This window comes from Silurus meridionalis, chromosome 5 (assembly GCF_014805685.1).
Source record: "Silurus meridionalis isolate SWU-2019-XX chromosome 5, ASM1480568v1, whole genome shotgun sequence".
Lineage (NCBI taxonomy): Eukaryota > Metazoa > Chordata > Actinopteri > Siluriformes > Siluridae > Silurus > Silurus meridionalis.
Window position 1 is genome coordinate 12,229,831 of NC_060888.1, and position 20,517 is coordinate 12,250,347.

Sequence of the window (20,517 nt, forward strand, 5' to 3'; positions counted from 1 at the left end):
TTTGTACTTATTTGGAAGAACAATTATGGCCAGCTGTGTCCAAACTGAGGTATATTGCCCATTTTTTTGATCTACACCTTTTATCATCAAATAACTCCTCCATTGTCCAGAATCATTTCTTAATTCATTTGCATAGAGTTATGACGCTATTTTCCTGTATTGTCTAGGTAAAATTGTACTGCATCGGTAAATGTGCAGTTCACAGAGGCTTTGTGCATGACACCAGAAAATGCTGCTTGCAGAATTTACATGAAACCTGAAGTGTGTATAAAGGGCAGCAATTCTGAGTTTGGGTCAAGGTCATAAACATAATAACTTTTTATTTTAACTTTAAGCCCTATTGAGCTATAATTTGGTGTAGTGCATGGCTATCCATAAGCCAATCAAATAATTCACTTGCTAAACAATCCAAATTGTTGTATGACTGGTGTTAACAAATCACCATAACTTATGGTTTGTGAAATGGATTTGGATCAAAGTTAAAAGGAGTTATCCGCAGGGGTGGAGTTAAATTCCAATAACTGTTTCTCAGAATCCAAAGTCACAATTACATGTATGAACTTTGCCCAAAACAAAGAGTTGTTAATTTTTGTGCATTGTAACAAGTTGCACTTCAAGAGTTGAACTCTTAAATACTTTTAAATAATTTTGTCTGTCATGTTAAAGTTTTGTTACAGTTTCACTGTACATTGTGTTGTAGCCCAAAATTCACATTTATTTTCAATGATGTCATGTAGTGCACAGTTTATCAGATTCATGGCAAATTGGAACCAACAATCGGGAACCGTGTCACTTTTCTCATGTATATTGTGTTATGTGAAGGAAAGTTCACATTAATGTTAATTGATTGGGGATAATCACGCATCTGACATGAGGAATTCATCATCATAGTGCCACAAATTGAATAGGAAATTTGGGGTTTACAAGTCATTTCTTTTAATATACTTTTCCAATAAACCATTTATGACATTTGGCAGATGCCCTTATCCAAACGACCTACAAAGTTTTTGAAGTCTCCAACGAGATATATATATATATATATATATATATATATATATATATATATATATATATATATGTATATATGTATATGTATTTTTTTTTTTTATTCTGGTTCATTAGGAGATGGTTCATACCACTCGTTTTCTTTCGGCTTCTCCCATTAGTGGTCACCACAGCGGATCATCCGTATTTGTGATCCGCATGTTCGATTTGGCACATGTTTTTACGCTGGATGCCCTTCCTAACACAACCCTCCCCATTTATCCGAGTTTGGGACCGGCACCAAGAGTGCACTGGCTTGTGCAACCCTGGTTTAAAACGAAGAAAAAAGCTAAAAACATTTTAAAATAAGAAGTGTTAATTTAAGAACCTCTGGAAGAGGTAGGTCTTTAGATGTTTAGATGTAGTTTGAAGACTGTTAGTGACTCAGCCATTCGAACATTAAATGGACATTCATTTCACCACCTCAACAGAAAAGAGTCAGGAAGCATGTTTTCCTTGCACCATCTTGAGAGATGGTGGGACCAGTGGTTGAGGAAGGGAAGGAGTGTGGAGCAATACAGTTACCAATGGTAAAATCAGAGAGTTGTCATTGAGTCAAAATCATAGAGATTGCAATGTCTTTAAATGTGTAAATGAATCACCTGGGATGAAATGCAATATAGTTTTGGTGGAATTAAGCTTCAGCTGATGAGATGCCTTAACAAATGAGCTGAGATTCGAGCAGAATCAAGAGAGTCTGAAGGGGGAAAGGATAGAATTAGCTGGGTGTCATCTGCATAGCAATGGTATGGAAACCCATGTGAGGATATGACTTTGCTAAGAGATTTAGTATAAATAGAGAAGAAAAGCATGAGACTCATTCAGCCCGTCTGTAGAAAGTGTTACAGGAGGTTGTTTGTAGACACATTGGGATTGAATCATCCATATATCATTAAATGTTTTTTCCAATTCTTTACCACTCACATTACATACACATGAGACTACGTAGTGAGTCATTGTCATATTGCTTCTAACTGGCAAAATATATACGTTTATAATAAGAGTTTGTGAGCTCTTCTCCAAAATAGAATAATGAAATTCACAGGAAGTCACAACACAAACCCCAATACTGTGATTTTTTTGTATGCTTTTGATATTGTCATTACAACATAAATCATTAATATATAGAACCTACTATTGGTACCTGGAATTTTCACTAATCTAATCTAAAACGTATTAATTCCAAAAGACATTTACCATGGGTTCTCTGCACTGTTACCACATAATGTATGTAATACAGTATGCATATTTCATTGTTCCATCCATACCTATGGACCCCATAGGATTGAAAAAGGATGGGTTGCCACATTTTAACATTTGCAGTGAAAATTCTTATGTGACTTTGTTTTGTTTTTCATATCCAGGGTGCAGCTGGAGGCCTCCAAGTAGGTGTTGTTTGTCTGCAGACACCATCACCTCCTCCTCCCCCACCTCCTCCTCCTCCTCCAGGAGCACTCCTTCCACCTCCACCTCCTCCTCCTCCTCCTCTTCCAGCAGGTATGGGACCTCTTCCACCACCAGGACCGCCACCACCACCTGGCTTTGGTCTGCCATCTGCACCTCCTCCACCACCTATTTTTGGAGCCCCAGGTCTACCTCCTGTACCTGTTGTCCCAAAACTCCCTTATGGCCTACAGCCCAAGAAGACCTATAAACCTGACACAGTGATGAAAAGGGTCAACTGGTCCAAGGTAATTAAGGTCACACAGTTTTTAACAGAAATAAATATGATCACAATTAAAACTATCAAACAGCAGATGGGTTTAATTGATTTATATAAATAGAGGGTAAGAACGATAGCTTCACTTTTCTGTAAAATAATAATAATAATTAAACAAATAAACAGCGCTTGATAAGAGAAAATCAGATCATGCATGGTCTCTCTTTTTTTTATTAATGTAATATTAACTCCTTTTTTTTTTTCTTCAAAATGTGTTTTAACCAGTCATTAAAACACATGCTGAACTATGAGTTATTAACATATCTGACTACCTTGCAGTAAGTTTAGAAAAAACCTCCCCTATGTAGTTTAATGTTGTGTTTGTGATTCAAGTGTGTTTTTACAGTTAGATGCTTTTTTGGACATATGGGAGTATATCTTGCATTTTTGAACTGGATTTTAAATCCATGTCAGTTAATGCCTTTCATGGCTAATTTATATCATTAAATGTATAAAAATATGGGGTCTCTGATCATTGCAGGGATAATGGGAGAGATTGAAAGGTAGGGGTAAAAGTACACTAAAAACACCTACATTTTAATCAATATCTTGAAACTCAACACCTCTTATACCACATTTCTGTTCAACAGAAGAAAATTATCTTAAAAGAACCACATTTAATAATCAATATTTGAAAGAAACTACTTTTATTGTCTGAAAGTACTGAAAATTGTGAACAGTAAAAAAAAACAAGCTTTAATCGCTTTTATATAGACTGTTTCTACAGTATGTACTTCCCGTATTTTTAGTTTAGGCACAGTGACTAACCGCAACAAATGGTTAAAGAACTATGGGCTTCAAAACTGTTGTTTTTAAGTTTCCATGTCTTGCTGCTTGCTGAATGTTTTACACATAGTGTATAAAATTTAATTAAATCAATCCAATCAATCCTTGTTAGGTGTCATTTAAACCAATCCTTCCGCTTTTTAATTACCCATGTACACTTTATACTAGTTGTGAATGTGTGTTTTTTTTTTTCATTTTGCTATACAGTGGTCCCCAGGAACTTGCAGTGGTTATCCATGAATTTTAGACGCCCCTCTGCAGCCCCTATGTTAGTGAATTCATCTAGACATTATGTCACCTTAATACAATAGTGTTATACAATTTTTTGTAAAATTTGTTAGTGAAAACATTCCTGAACATTCAGTCCTTCTGCGGATTGTTAGGTTCCAAATGAGAAACCGTGAATTTTCCGAGCGGCAATTTCTGAACCCGCAATCATCGGTGGTTGACTGTACTGTGAATTAGTGTGCCAATGAACTATCACTCAGTATTACCTGTTTAGGATTTTAGTATTGGGAAATCCTTTACTGTTACATTTCCCACTGCGGTTACCCCTCCGTTCCACCAGAAGGAGCCATCAACCGAATTCTGAACACGTCTGGGTCAAGAGGTCACTTACTGTTGTTAGCCTATTTATGCTATGCTAATGCTTTGAGGCTTTTGCGAAGTATTGTGTTTTTGTACGCCATTCTTTCTGTTCCATGTTTTTGTGATGTTATTGTGTATTGACCCTTGCTTCTATTTATAACCCTTCTTTTTGATAGACATATTTTTGTATTGTTCGCTTTGCTGCTTGTCTTATTGTGTACCAGACTTTCATGTTAGTGACCATGACCATGTATGCTTGGATTACGTGTTTGTTTTCTACATTGAACCGCACATGGATTCTACTACACTTGTTGTGTCATGGGTCTTAACCATAAAACTTGACCACTTTGTTTAATACTATGTATAAAACTATGTATAATATTTGAAGAAAGGACATCCCCTTGAAAAGAAACATGAAGAAATATAATCTTTTTATTTTTTATTTTTTTAAATATACAATTTCAAATTCCTTAAGGAAAACTATTTTGGTCATGTTATAAAAAAACAAACAGTACTGGCAAATGTAAACAGTGCTCCAGGAAGTTTGAGAACTGCACAAAATGCAATATAGAGTATATATGGAAATGTGCCATATCCCAAAAGGTAATCAGCCTATTGTGATTCCAAATTGTGTAACACTGTACTGACTAAGAATGAAGTTTAGGGGATGTGGGATACAATTTGTAAGTAATTACTCTGAATTTGCTTTTTTTACATGAAAGTTTCAATGTATTTTTTTCTGTTCTTGCAGATAGTGCCTCAGGAGATGACAGAGAATTGCTTTTGGATCAAAGCCAGAGAGGAAAAATTAGAAAGTTCAGACCTATTTGCCCAACTCTCACTTACTTTCTCATCCAAGTCCAGAGGTAAACAGGCAGTTTTTTTTTTTTTACTCTTTTCCACTAATTACACGCACACAGACTTTATTTACGATGTTGCATGAGATGTTCAACAGCTTTCATCTTAACCAATGTGAAATTAACTTTTTGTTTTATTTTTATAAAGCTGTGATTTTAACTCTTACACTAAAGCAGAGTTTTAGTGAAGACTCATGTGTAATTACAACAGAACATATGTGTGTTTCTTTGCTAGTGTGAAGGTGTTTTCCCGAACATGTTCCTGTACTGTATATGCTGTTCTCAATGAGTTAAATGGGGTAGATGGAGGATGGGTAGATGCAAAGTGGGAGTCACCACATACCTAGTTTGGCTGACTTTCTGCAGTGCTTTCTAGTGTAGGAGGGCACAGATTGTTACAACTGTTTCATTCCATTCTGTTTTATTTTTAACTTTTGTTTATCTAGACATATTTATATTTTTACATTACATTTTCTTGTCCAAGAAAAATTGGACAGTAAAATTTACATTAATGGTGTTTGACAGACACTCTTATCCAGAGTGATTTACAATTTTACAAGTTTCTATCATGCTCATTTGCAAGGTCAAGTGAAGAACAAGTGCATCCAGAAAGTATTCAAACCCTCTTGACTTTTTTCAGTTTTATTTTGCAACGTGATTTTACAGTTGTTCAGATTTATTTTTTTGTTCTCAATAATCTACCCTCAGTACACAATAATGACAAGAAATGTCTGTAAATGTATTAAAAAATGTGCCTTAAGTCAAGTCAAGAAGCTTTTATTGTCATTTCAATCATATATAGCTGACGCAGTACACAATGAAATGAGAGAACGTTCGTCCAGAATCCTGGTGCTACATTTAACAACATAAAGCTAAATAACACATGAAGTGCATCATATGCAACCTTGTGCAAACAGTGCCCTTATGGACAGTGTAGGACAACACAAGACAGTGTAGGAGAAATACACAAAACATGAAATAGCACTGCAAGTAAATCTATTGTATCTCATACAGTGCAGTGTGTACAGAACTGAGTACAGGAGTGTACCTTGTAATTAAACAAAATGTAAACAAAAGGGTTTGTGCAAAACAGCAATAGCAGCAGTCAAAAAGATGTGCAAGAACAGCATGTAAACAGCATGTAAAACAGTTTGTAATAATGAAGTGATATCGGTGGTGCTGAGGCATGGATGTGTGAAGTAAGTACGAGTGTGTGTTGAGTCCGGGTTGTACAGATCAGTAACACAGTTTAGTCACATAGTTGAGTGTGTGTGCGTGAGTTTCAGTTCAGTTCTGTGTTGAGAAGCCTGATGGCTTGAGGGAAGAAACTGTTGCACAGTCTGGATGTGGCGGCCCGAATGTTTCGGAACCACTTTCCTGATGGCAGGAGGGTGAAGAGTGGTTGTGTCCACAATGCTGTTGGCTTTGCAGATGCAGTGTGTGTTGTAAAGGAGCGAGGGAGAGAGAAGATTTTTTCTTAGCTTTCTCTGGAAGTAGAGTGGGCTTTAGTAGAATTTGGTGCTCTTGACAATCTCCATGGAGGATCCATCGATGATCAGTGGAGAATGTTTGTGTTCTCCTGAAATCAACAACTATCTCTTTAGTTTTGTAAACGTTCAGAGGCAGGTTGTTGGCTCTACACCAGGCTGTTAACTGGTACACCTCCTCTCTGTATGCTGACTCATCGTTCCTGCTGATGAGTCCCACCACGGTCGTGTCAATGGCAAACTTGATGAAGTGATTCGAGCATTGCTACACAGTCATAAGTCAGCAAATTGAACAGCAGTGGACTGAGCACACAGCCCTGAGGGGCCACGGTGCTCAGTGTGGTTGTGCTGAAGATGCTGTTTACGATCCGGACTGACTGAGGTCTCTCAGTCAGTAAGTCCACGATTCAATTACAGAGGGAGGTTTTCAGGCCCAGTAGGCTCAGCTTCTTAATCAGGTAATGAGGGATGATAATGTTGAATGCTGAGCTATGCAGCATTTGTACATATAAGTCCTTATTGTCCAGGTGGGTAAGGGCCAGATGAAGGGTTGTGGAGATAGCATCGTCCATGGAACGGTTTGGACGATCCGCAAACTGCATGAGGTCCAGTGAATGTGGAAGCTGGGTCTTGATGTGCCTCATGATGAGCCTCTTGAAGCACTTCATCACGATGGGTGTGAGTGCGATGGGACCGATAGTCATTGAGGCAGGCAGACTGTAGACTTTTTTAGCATGGAGATGATGGTCTTGTCTTGAGGCACGTAGTTACAACGGCGCTACTCAGGGAGATATTGGTAAAGACATCTGCTAGCTGTTTTGCAAATTTTTTTAGCACTCTGCCAGGACTGTTGTCTGGTCCAGCAGACTTCTGTGGGTTAACTTTGCATAGAGTTTTCCTCACTTCAGCTGTGGTTAGACAGAGCACCTGGTCACTGGAAGGAGGGGTGGCCTTCCTCGCCGCCATATTGTTTTGCACCTTGAATTGGGCATATCTGAAAGGGCGCATCTGGGAGGGAGGCATCACAGTCACAAGCAGGTAAAGTTGTAGTTCGTGATCGCCTCGATGCCCTGCCACAAGCACCGGGTGTTTCCGCTGTCCTGGAAGTGCCTGTGGATTCTCTGGGCATGTGCACGCGTCGCCTCTCTAATGGCACGGGCAGTTTTGCCCTTGCTGTCTTTAAGGCCATCTTGGCTCTCTTGGACTGGGGCTCCATGCAAGATCTAACCTCGTGGGGTCTCGATGATCCTAAGGAAGGTGAGAAATCAGCCCAGAACTACATGGGAGGAGCTGGTCAATGACCTGAAAAGAGCTGGGACCACCGTTTTCAAGGTTACTGTTGGTAATACACTAAGATGTCATGGTTTGAAATCATGCATGGCACGGAAGGTTCCCCTGCTTAAACCAGCACATGTCCAGGCACGTCTTAAGTTTGCCAATGACACTTTGGATGATCCAGAGGAGTCATGGGAGAAAGTCATGTGGTCAGATGAGACCAAAATAGAACTTTTGGGTCATAATTCCAATAAATGTGTTTGGAGGAAGAAGAATGATGAGTACCATCCCAAGAACACCATCCCTACTGTGAAGCATGGGGGTGGTAGCATCATGCTTTGGGGGTGTTTTTCTGCACATGGGACAGGGTGACTGCACTGTATTAAGGAGAGGATGACCGGGGCCATGTATAGCGTGATTTTGGGGAACAACCTCCTTCCCTCAGTTAGTGCATTAAAGATGGGTAGAGGCTGGGTCTTCCAACATGACAATGACCCGAAGTACACAGCCAGGATAACCAAGGAGTGGCTCTGTAAGAAGCATATCAAGGTTCTGGCGTGGCCTAGCCAGTCTCCAGACCTAAACCCAATAGAGAATCTTTGGAGGGAGCTCAAACTCCGTGTTTCTCAGCGACAGGCCAGAAACTTGACTGATCTAGAGAAGATCTGTGTGGAGGAGTGGGCCAAAATCCCTCCTGCAGTGTGTGCAAACCTGGTGAAAAACTACAGGAAACGTTTGACCTCTGTAATTGCAAACAAAGGCTACTGCACCAAATATTAACATTGACTTTCTCAGGTGTTCAAATACTTATTTGCAGCTGTATCATTCAAATAAATAGTTAAAAAAAATCATACATTGTGATTTCTGGATTTTTTTTTTTAGATTATGTCTCTCACAGTGGACATGCACCTACGATGACAATTTCAGACCCCTCCATGATTTCTAAGTGGGAGAACTTGCAAAATAGCAGGGTGTTCAAATACTTATTTTCCTCACTGTAACTGTTTTGCCTCCGTTCTAAACATTGTTTCTGGAGGCAGCCCTTCACCACTCATTACCTGCCCAAAAACCATCCCAGTCAACAGTGAAGCATGACAATAGCAGCATCATGCTGTGGGGATGTTTCTCTGCAGCAGGTACTGGGCACCTGTTCAGGGTTGACGTAAAGCTGAATGAAGCAAAGTACAGGGAAATTCTCAAGAAAAACCTGTTTTAGAGCGCTCAGGACCTCAGTCTGGGCCAAAGGTTCATCTTCCTACATGACATCCCTAAGCACACAGCTAAGATCATGCAGGAGTGGCTTAGGGGGAACTCTGTGAATGTCCTGACAGAGCCCTGACTTGAACCCTATTAAATATCTCTGGAGAGACCTGAAAGTGGCTGTCCACCGACAGTCCCCATCTAACCAACCTTGCTTCAACTAAATATTGAGTAATTGGTCTAAATACTTATGTGTAATAATAAATGTGTGTTAATAGTTTACTCATGTTATACTATTTAAGGACATAATCATAATAAAACTTAGATTAATGAAGGATGGAGGAAAATAATGATAGCGGATACAATGTCTATAGCATCATTTACAAGATTTTCATAATATAATTGTCTCTCTCTTCAGTAGAGTTTGGATTAGCCTCTTCATCATGCCCAAGCTAAGTAGGGACTTTGCACCTCACTACTTCAAAGCAAAGTTCATATTGGTCCATTAAAGCAAAATGAATTTTTTTTTAAGTTCAGGAAAAATTCTTGCCTGTCTAGTCTAAAATATTTTACAATCATTGTACATTTAAATACATTTAAAACGTCACTTTTATTTATCTTGGTAGAAAAATAAACTTAGGTAAATATTTTTTCCCCCTAATACTTTAATTATTTAATTATTCATTATTAGTCACAAAAAACCTGCAATTTTAACAGGAGTGTGAAAATATTTTATGTCCATTGTGCCTGCTTTTAGTACTATTTGCTTCACTTTTGTTTTTTTTGTATACTATACATTATACATTATTATTTGAATTATCACAGTGGCAATTAGAAATATACAGTATTAGTCAACTACCATACCTGGTCTAACAAACACCAGTTTGTTGTATTTTTATTTATTTATAGACATTGCACATCAATCTCCTTCAATTGTCAAGGTAGTGGTATAGTTTTTTAATTTTTCTTAAGACCTTACAGATGCAATATTACCACCCATTTGAATTCAAAGCAGCTGGCAAAGAAGTTAGTGCTGATGCACAGGTTCATTTGTCTGCAGAATTGCTTTTTTGTTTCTATAGTGAGTTCAAATTGAACTGCTAAATATATGCTGGTAGAACATTTATTTTTTCTTTCTTCTCTTCAACTTGACTGCATCTTGACTGAATTGGTTTAAAGAGTCAAGCTGGTGCAGCTGTATTTCCCATGACCAGGGATGGGCAGTATTTATGATACATGTATTTAAAATCTGTATTTTAAAAATAAAATAGTATTTTGTTATTTGTATTTGATAGGGTTTTTTTTTTTTTGTATCAAACTAATGTTAGTACAAAAGACACAATTGTTTTGTATTTTTCTAGTTTTAAAATACTGTAAAATACTTTGTAAGAAGTGACACCATAAAAATGCGGCCTCTGATTGATGCCAACTCAGTAGTTTGTCCAGACTTGGAGAGATCAGAGCAGAAAATTAATCCATATGGAAGAATATTTGATTGCTCAATACTGTTCCAAAGAATATTTGATTGCCAAAGCAGTGGGAGTGTTTAGTAGGATCATGATTGTGCATACCATTGCATAAATGACTGCCTGATACATAGTATATTATTATATTTATGATTAACAATCAAATGATTAATTAGTTAGAAACTAGTTGGTATTTATACAGGTGCCATCAGTTCTTCTTATGAATGACTTGTTTGTCATTGAGTCAGTGTTGCTTATGCAAAGTAGCCCTTCATTACCAAATAAAAAGTAACTAAATTAGGATGCAATTATGAGTCACTGTTAAACTGTAACTGTTAAACATTAAACTGTTACTTTAAAACTAACCTTGATCTAGGAGATCACAGGGATATGTATGTGAATATTTGATCTGTTATCTGGTTGCATATGTCAGATTTATTACGTGATTTGCCTTAAGAAAAGCTGTTGATATCAAACATTGTTTGCATATTTACTATTACACCAAAGATCAAATAAGCCAATTGATGAAAGGTTTGCAAAAAGATTTAATGCTCCCTTTTAAAAGTATTTTTTAGTATTTTTAAAATACAAAAAAAAAACAACAGTAGTTTATTTTAATACATGGTGTGGCTGCTGTATTTTGTAGTTACCGTATTTTCCGGACTATAAGCTGCTACTTTTTTCCCACGCTTTGAACCCTGCGGCTTAAACAATGAAGTGGCTAATATATGGATTTTTCCTGGGTTTTTCCTGGTTTTACCAACTTTAAGACAAAAAAACTGAACCTAATAACATTAGACCAATGAAATTGCCGAAGGGTTTAAGGTGAACCATTGAAACTCTTTATATTAAATCAGATGCGCTCCCACTGAATCGGGCCGCACCAAATCATAAATATGGATGAGGTTTCTCTGATGTTTGACCTGCAGCTCACTCGGACTGTCTACAGGAAAAGCTTTATACTGATAAACATTACTAAAGGTTATCTTTCTCCCTCTTTTACTCTTTCTTGTGCTACTGAAAAAAGATTCATCTGCATTTCATGTATTCAATTACTACTGTTTCTGTTTGTCCATCCCTGTACAAACCTGTTCTGTACTCCGAAGCTGGTGTCTTCTCCCCCCCTTTTTTGTTTATTTGTTTATTTTTTTTTTTTACCCTTTCTGCCACTATGTTGTTTACATTTTTTCTAGATGCTTTTTAATTGTAGAATGAATCAGTGATTTTGCCTATATTTTGATTTATGGACTCAAATCAGATTCACCTGTGGGTTGAGAATTCAGCATGAGCATTCAGCAACTTCTTTTGAAAAATAGAATCTAGTGCTTTAGCTTTTTGACTGTGTTAAAATAAGATCTATGCCTGCAATTTATACCATATTCTTGCCTGATGCTGAAAGGTTTCCTTTATTGTTGAAATCCTCAATAAATTTTAGCGCAAATATATGCCCTAAAATATAACATATAAATGTGTTAGTGTTATATTTCACTGTTCTCTTTAACTGAGGCATTGTTTGGATTTTAAAGAAGAATTGAATTAAAGGATATAAAGGATATATATATATATATAGAGAGAGAGAGAGAGAGAGAGAGAGGATGGCTCTCCTGTCAAATAGTTCAAACATCTGGAATGCTCTGCCCAGTGACGATGGAGGCTGGCTTTAACCCACTCCACCATCCTCACTAGTATTAGTGTGCCTAAATGCTCCAGCTCTAACACAAATGGCTGACCAATCAAACAGAGCGAAACCTCTGTTGGTGCTGGTCTGGGTCTTCTTTCCTTCAATTGGACCTGGTGCTTTAGTAAAGATAGGGAAATTAATTAATAGCTCTTATTTTGTACATTTTGTCACAGACAATTCTGATATATGCTAGAAAGATGAAGTTGAAGAAGATTTTCACCGTTCAACATAACAATGATCCAAAGCACACATTCAAATTAACAAGAAAATAGCCTCAGCAAAAAAAAGCATTAATGTTTTGAAATGGTCCAGCCATGTATCTTATAGAATATCTGTGTTGGGACCCACAGAGGGCCATGCATAGCTAATGTCCTTTCAAATTTACAGATCTGGAAGTATCTGGAACAGTGGTAATATACTCCTAGTCATTTATCCAAAGAGTGTTATAATTAATTCAAAGGCTGCTTTATTTAATTATTAGTTCAGGCATGTGCACAATTAATTCATTTACATTTTCATTTGTATTCCTTTATTTTTAAATATCAATTTGGATTTCTGTAGCATTGTAGAGGTAAGCAGTCCTGATGATTCCCATGTTCATTGCATTTGACACATGCTACATGTTTCTTTTTTATTTTATCGAGCCTAACTTTTTGGACTAAAAAACCCTGAGACATAAGTAATTACATGTAAATCCATCAGTATAAAGCAATCATTTAAAGTTATCATGAAACTAAGAAGCTTAAAATGAATTACACAAATGTTATTTGTGATGATGCATTTGAAAAATAGAAATCTGTCAGACAAAAAAGGCGTTGTATGTGATAGAGTGACTTGTGCACTCTGGTCACCAAGCTCTTTGTGTGGGTTGTCCAGGAGAGGTTACCTTTGAGATGAACCCTAACTTATTTTGAAACTGTGGCCTTATTGATCATCTGAGGACTGTGTTTCCTCACTTGTTTTCTCTCATAGTTAATGATAATCTTCTTAACCTTGATGACGATCAGGGAGAGATTGTTTTGTGACACCATGTGAAGGAGACATGGGTTTCTTGTTGGCCTTCTCGTCATTGCTAGTGATTAAGCCTACCACTATTGTTTCATTGGCAAACTTTCTCAGCTATGTGTTGCTTTTTTTTCAGTCAGTGGTGTATAGAGAGTACAGCAGGGGGCTGTGGAAGATTTGCGTTTTCATACCCTTACCATCTAGGGGTGTCTGAACAGAAAGTCTGGAGTTTTTTTCACAGAGGTGTGAGGACAATCATGTTGGCAGAGCTGTAATCCACAAACAACACTTGCACATAATTCTCTTTTTCTATGATTGGGTGAGAGAGAGAGCGAGCAGTGTGTAGATTGGGAATTATGGTTTAATCTGTTGACTTGATAGACCGGTATGCACAGTGTTCCTAATAAAGTGCTGTGTGTTGTAGGCAGCTGGGGAGGGAGGAGTAAACATAGGCCCAGACCAGTTTTGTATGGGAATGCTACAGGAAAGTAATCATTCAGGTCAATGAGACTCAGTCAGCCAGTCTGATGCAAAAATGTATTTTCTAAACTGGCCTGGCAGGTGGTCTGGTAAAAACACACCACAAAGTAAAATTAGGTGTTGGGCTAGCACAAAACACATAACAGTAAAGCAGAACATGCACCAGTCAGTGTGTTTTCATGCCCAGTGGATGGGAACAATTGTCATTTACAAGTGAGGAAAATAAGTATTTAAACACCCTGCTAATTTGCAAGTTCTTCCACTTAGAAATCATGGAGGGGTCTGAAATTGTCATCGTAGGTGCATGTCCACTGTGAGAGACATAATCTAAAAAAAAAAAAATCCCGAAATCACAATATATGATTTTTAAACTATTTATTTGTATGATACAGCTGCAAATAAGTATTTAAACACCTGTCTATCAGCTAGAATTCTGACCCTCAAAGACCTGTTAGTCTGCCTTAAAAATGTCCACCTCCACTACATTTATTATCCTAAATTAGATGCACCTGTTTGAGGTCGTTAGCTGCATAAAGACACCTGTCCACCCCATACAATCAGTAAGAATCCAACTACTAACATGGCCATAGGGCTGCACGATTAATCGAAAAATGAATCACGATCTCGATTCATACATACATTCGATCTTCTTTTTAAATGACGGCGATTCACGTGCATATATAGTATTTCCCTGTATTCAGATGGTGCATTCACGTGTTCACGTATTTACTTACAACAATCTAAGATGCTATATCAGTCAAACTTACTCACACTGTGTAAAACCAAACCCTATTTATTCACCAATCAGACCCGATCGTTTCTCTGCTCACTCGTCCTTATTTGCGGCGTTCTGCTGTCACTCACGTGACGTGTATCAAAGCGGCAGACCCGAATACATTGGTGGATTTAGAGCGGTAACATTGGTTTCATTCAAAAGAGAGGAAAAAATGAGCGCCAGTTCGGAAATTCCTGGTGGCGACGATGCAGCAACATTGGTAAGGAAAAAAGGAGCACATTGCACCGTGTGGAAGATTTTCGGGTTTAAACCTGACGATGATGCGCAACGAGTCGTAATCTGTAAGCAGTGCTTTGGCATTGTGGCAGCCCCGCAAGGTAACACCACCAATCTCTACAACCACCTCAGACGTCACCACAAAATACAGTACGAGTTAGCCATGAAAGACAAGGGAGCCACACCAAAAAATACCAGCCGCCAGACCACACAAACTTCAATAACTCAGACATTACACGGTGCATCCCCATACCCCTCAAGTTCCCAGCGGCACAAAGACATAACAAACGCCATCGCTTATCACCTAGCTAAAGACATGGCTCCTATAAACACTGCTGAAAACGAGGGATTTAAGGCAATGATAAAGACTTTACACAAGCGCTACTGTCTGCCCTCTCGCAACTATTTTTCATCCGTTGCGTTACCAGGTCTATATACTCAGTGTCGCATGACAGTCGAGAAAGAACTGCAAAATGCAAATTACTTCGCGGCTACATCAGACTTCTGGTCAAGTCGAACTATGGAGCCTTCTTTAAGGCGTTCCTCCCTGAAGCCTCAAAGTGTTGATCGCTTAGTGTTCTTGGCCAAGAACCTTTAAAGTTTAAGTTTTAAGGTTGGCCTGTTGGAGTTTACAAAAAGCGCAGGTGCTATTTATTTTAATTATTTTTATTTATCAATGTTAACATTTCATTGTTTGTGTTTAACAGCTTTAAAGTTACTCACCTTAAGGGGTCTAAAACAAGAGAAATAGACTATTTTTTGTTACGTTTAAAACCAGCACTTTATTATACTTGAAAATCCTGTGTAGCACTGTTTTTATTTGAGTGCAATAAATGTTTTGGTTGAAAACATGAGAATCGTGTGAGAGAATCGTGATCTCAATTCCCATGGAGAAAAATTGTGATTCACATTTTAGCAAGAATCGTGCAGCCCTACATGGCCAAGACCAAAGAGCTGTCCAAAGACACTAGAGACAAAATTGTACACGTCTACAAGGCAGGAAAGGGCTACGGGGAAATTGCCAAGCAGCTTGGTGAAAAAAGGTCCACTGTTGGAGCAATCAGTAGAAAATGGAAGAAGCTAAACATGACTGTCAATCTCCCTCAGACTGGGGTTCCATGCAAGATCTCACCTCGTGGGGTCTCAATGATCCTGTGGAAGGTGAGAAATCAGGCCAGAACTACACGGGAGGAGCTGGTCAATGACCTGAAAAAGCTGGGACCACCGTTTCCAAGGTTACTCTTTGGTAATACACGAAGACGTCATGGTTTGAAATCATGCATGGCACGGAAGGTTTCCCTGCTTAAACCGGCACATGTCCAGGCACATCTTAAGTTTGCCAATGACCATTTGGATGATCCAGAGGAGTCATGGGAGAAAGTCATGTGGTCAGATGAGACCAAAATAGAACTTTTGGGTCATAATTCCACTAAACGTGTTTGGAGGAAGAAGAACGATGAGTACCATCCCAAGAACACCATCCCTACTGTGAAGCATGGGGGTGGTAGCATCATGCTTTGGGGGTGTTTTTCTGCACATGGGACAGGGCGACTGCACTGTTTTAAGGAGAGGATGACCGGTGCCATGTATTGCGAGATTTTGGGGAACAACCTTCTTCCCTCAGTTAGAGCATTGAAGATGGGTCGAGGCTGGGTCCTCCAACATGACAATGACCCGAAGCACACAGTCAGGATAACCAAGGAGTGGCTCTGTAAGAAGCATATCAAGGTTCTGGCGTGGCCTAGCCAGTCTCCAGACCTAAACCCAATAGAGAATCTTTGGAGAGAGCTCAAACTCCGTGTTTCTCAGCGACAGGCCAGAAACCTGATTGATCTAGAGAAGATCTGTGTGGAGGAGTGGGCCAAAATCCCTCCTGCAGTGTGTGCAAACCTGGTGAAAAACTACAGGAAACGTTTGACCTCTGTAATTGCAAACAAAGGCTACTGTACCAAATATTAACATTGACTTTCTCAGGTGTTCAAATACTTATTTGCAGCTGTATCATACAAATAAATAGTTAAAAAATCATACATTGTGATTTCTTTTTTAGATTATGTCTCTCACAGTGGACATGCACCTACGATGACAATTTCAGACCCCTCCATGATTTCTAAGTGGGAGAACTTGCAAAATAGCAGGGTGTTCAAATACTTATTTTCCTCACTGTAAGTACTCAATATATTTCGAAAGATACCTAAAACAATCCACATTTCGGATTACTGCTTACTAAGTGTACAGTGGGGCAAAAAAGTATTTAGTTAGCCACCAATTGTGCAAGTTCTCCCACTTAAAAAGATGAGAGAGGCCTGTAATTTTCATCATAGGTACACTTTAACTATGAGAGACAAAATCCTCGTAAATCACATTGTCTGATTTTTAAAGAATTTATTTGCAAATTATGGTGGAAAGAAACTATTTGGTCACCCACAAAAAACAAGATTTCTGGCTCTCACAGACCTATAACCTCTTCTTTAAGAGGCTCCTCTGTTGTTCACTTGTTACCTGTATTAATCGCACCTGTTTGAACTTGTTATCAGTCCACAACCTCAAACAATCAGACTCCAAACTCCACTATGGCCAAGACCAAAGAGCTGTCAAAGGACACCAGAAACAAAATTGTAGACCTGCACCAGGCTGGGAAGGCTGAATCAGCAATAGGTAAGCCAAAAAAAAAAAACCAAACCAAAATAGAACTTCTTGGTTAAATCTCAACTTGTCGTGTTTGGAGGAGAAAGAATGCTGAGTTGCAACCAAAGAACACCATGCCTACTGTGAAGCATGTGGGTGGAAACATCATGCTTTGCTGTTTTTCTGCAAAGGGACCAGGACGATGGATCTGTGTAAAGGAAAGAATGAATGTTCATGTATCGTGAGATTTTGAGTGAAGACCTCCTTCCATCAGCAAGGGCATTGAAGATGAAACGTGGCTGGGTGTTTCAGCATGACAATGATCCCAAACACACCACCTGGGCAATGAAGGAGTGGCTTCGTAAGAAGCATTTCAAGGTCCTGTAGTGGCCTAGCCAGTCTCCAGATCTCAACCCCATAGAAAATCTTTGGAGGGAGTTGAAAATCTGTGTTGCCCAGCGACAGCCCCAAAACATCACTGCTCTAGTGGAGATCTGCATGGAGGAATGGGCCAAACTACCAGCAACAGTGTGTAAAAACCTTGTGGAGACTTACAAAAAACGTCTGATCTCGGTCATTGCCAACAAAGGCTATATAACAAAGTATTGAGATTTCTTTCTTTCTTTCTTTCTTTCGGCTTCTCCCGTTACAATGATGTGCGTTATTAAATGAGAATGTGCATGCACGTGTTTTTGCCGTTTTTTTACACAACAGCGTTGCCACGATTTGTTTGATTGGTCATGCGGATCGAGATAACCTGTAATGCGGATAAGGAGGCGGAAGCCGAAGTAAACGCAAACAAAGTTTATTGAGAATACTCAGGAGATAATCCACCAATACTTGTAGCGAAGCAGTAATATCCAGTGGTGCGCTCCGGGAGCACGGTCCACGAAGTTCTGTGAAAGCAGCAACGGATAAACGTGGTGCAGAGGGCGTGAACATGGAAAACAGCAGGATCGGGGTAATCCGGGGTGCCGTTGAGAGAATGCGGAGTCCGAGAAGAAGGGTACGTAGCGGCATACGTATACGCGATTATACCGACTGACATGAACCAACACATACGATCACGAGCATGACTGCGACGAGCTTTGTGCAGGTGGGGCACGCACGGGAATAGAAGCAGGGTGCTTTGGGGAATGCTGAGGTTTGACAGCCGCTGAAGGGGGGGTGGCAGGGGGATTCCTGACATAACCGATGTTAAGTGGCAAATTTTGCCCCCCTTGTGCTCGAGATATTAGGGTTCGGCGACATAAAATATTCGACATAACCAATTAGAAAATGCTAAGACAAAGTGAGAATATGGGGGTTCCACTTCAAAAACGTCGACTTAATAGGGTTGGCGAGTTAACCGAGGTCGAGATAAGTGGGTTCGACTGTATTTGTTTTTTTAAATATATCAGGTATGCCTACAAGAGTGCCACACGAATGAGGCAGCTTATTGACGCTATTTCACAGGACATTTTTAGTGGTTGGTATAAACATTACCTAAAGCTGTATAGCCTATAGCTACATGATTTAATGCATTGCACTGCACAGTAGTGGCTCAATAGATAATTGCAAAAATATTAACACAATATTTGCATATATTAGCAACAGGTACCAATAACTGTAAATTAAGTGATATGGCAACACTGCTAAATTGCACCAATGAGAACACAGTTTTCTCCTAACCTGCAGGACTGATTGATTCCCTTGTATGCTGCTTGGTGACTGGCTACATGAACAGCAGTTCTCGCTTTTTACCATGCTCAGAGATCCACATTGCTTAAAGGGCTTTTGTGCTTCACTCCAACCTGCTTTTTATTCATGTGCCTGTCCCTATGGTAACTGGCCTCTGATAGAGCATGTAAACTTGATATCTATTGCTAGAAATGTGTCATCATATGGACTATATATTTTAATATGTATCACTACTGCCATGTGTAGGTGGCAATCTAGAGATATAAAATCTTTTCTGCTGTGTGAATAGGCAGATGGTTTATTTCAAGAAGAATCAAATACATGACATGCTATGATAGTGCATATAAAACACAGGCAGTTTTTAGTTTACTGTATGTGTTGATTTGCTGGTATTTCTCAAGAACATGAAAAACATTTTGTTTAAAAGAAGTGAAGTTTTATGGGTGCAAACGTTAGTCTAGAATCAATAAGCTAATATAAAAGTTAAACAAATAAACTAACAAATAAATAGCTCTCGCACAACTGGCAATTAATTAACCCTTAACAACTACAGGCTGTTTAATGTAGCTCTAGGCTTACAATTGAGAATCAACCTAATTATTGTGTAAGAACAACTAGAGAATTACAATCCACACATTTTGCTGGACGTGCCCGTTACTAGGGCTCACTTGCAGACCTCTGTGACCTCTGTTGCACTATTAAACTGGGGTTTTGTGTGTGTGTGTGTGTGTGTGTGTGTGTGTGTGTGTGTGTGTGTGTGTGTGTGTGTGTGTGTGTGTGTGGGAGAGGGGGTGTTGGGAGTAGATTGTGGTGTTGAAAAGCAATATTCTGGTAGTTATATAAGCATTCTATTTCATAAATTCATACATTTCCAAGTTGTAACTATGATTGTATTGTATAAACTCACTGAACTGACAGAAACATGATAGTACATATGTATATTATTGCATTCTGTTAGATCACACTGTTTTAGGGCTCTGACAATCAATAGATGAACTTAAGTGCACACTTATGTCTGTGCAAGATAAATGTTTTCCCTAAAATATTGTGTTATGTATTGTTCTGTATTATTGCTTGCTTTTTAGTAACAATGTGATTTATTTTTTTACTCGGTTAGATACAGTGCCCTAAATGTATATATATGTGTGTATGTGTGTGTGTGTGTGTGTGTGTGTGTGTGTGTGTGTGTGTGTGTGTACTGTCTATCTGTGGGACTCTTTCTGGTGCCATTGTTCTATTAAATTTAAGAAAAGCTGGTGGATGGTCTTCCTACAGCTGGGCAAAACCTTGGTAAAAGTCTATATCAGTATATTGAATTTGGATTGATTTGAATTGTAATTAATTGTGCAGTTTTATGACATCAAGCTTCCAAATTAAATTACTGGTTAAGTAAAGTAGGACATGATAATCTCAAGAGCAAGCCTCTAATCTCAACCCCATTGAACACCTTTGAAATGAATTAGAATGCCAGACCTTGCCATCATTATAGCAGACAAGGGGGTGGGGGACATTAGCAGAATGTACCTAAGAACTTAGCGTCCAAGGAAGGACAGTTAGTTAAACAATGCCATGGTCATGGGGGTACAGGGCTTATTGATGCGTATGAGA

General features: G+C 38.8%; 1 protein-coding gene across 7 annotated transcripts in view; it reads left to right on the top strand.

Annotated features, from left to right (window-relative positions):
* diaph2 (diaphanous-related formin 2) overlaps positions 1-20,517 on the top strand; it is a 288,518-nt gene that overhangs the window by 75,833 nt on the left and 192,168 nt on the right. For all 7 annotated transcript variants that reach the window (XM_046849151.1, XM_046849150.1, XM_046849156.1 and 4 more), the window contains 2 exons: positions 2,409-2,735; positions 4,890-5,004. In XM_046849151.1, the coding sequence (XP_046705107.1) occupies positions 2,409-2,735; positions 4,890-5,004 (442 nt within the window). The remainder of the gene's footprint in view (positions 1-2,408; positions 2,736-4,889; positions 5,005-20,517) is intronic.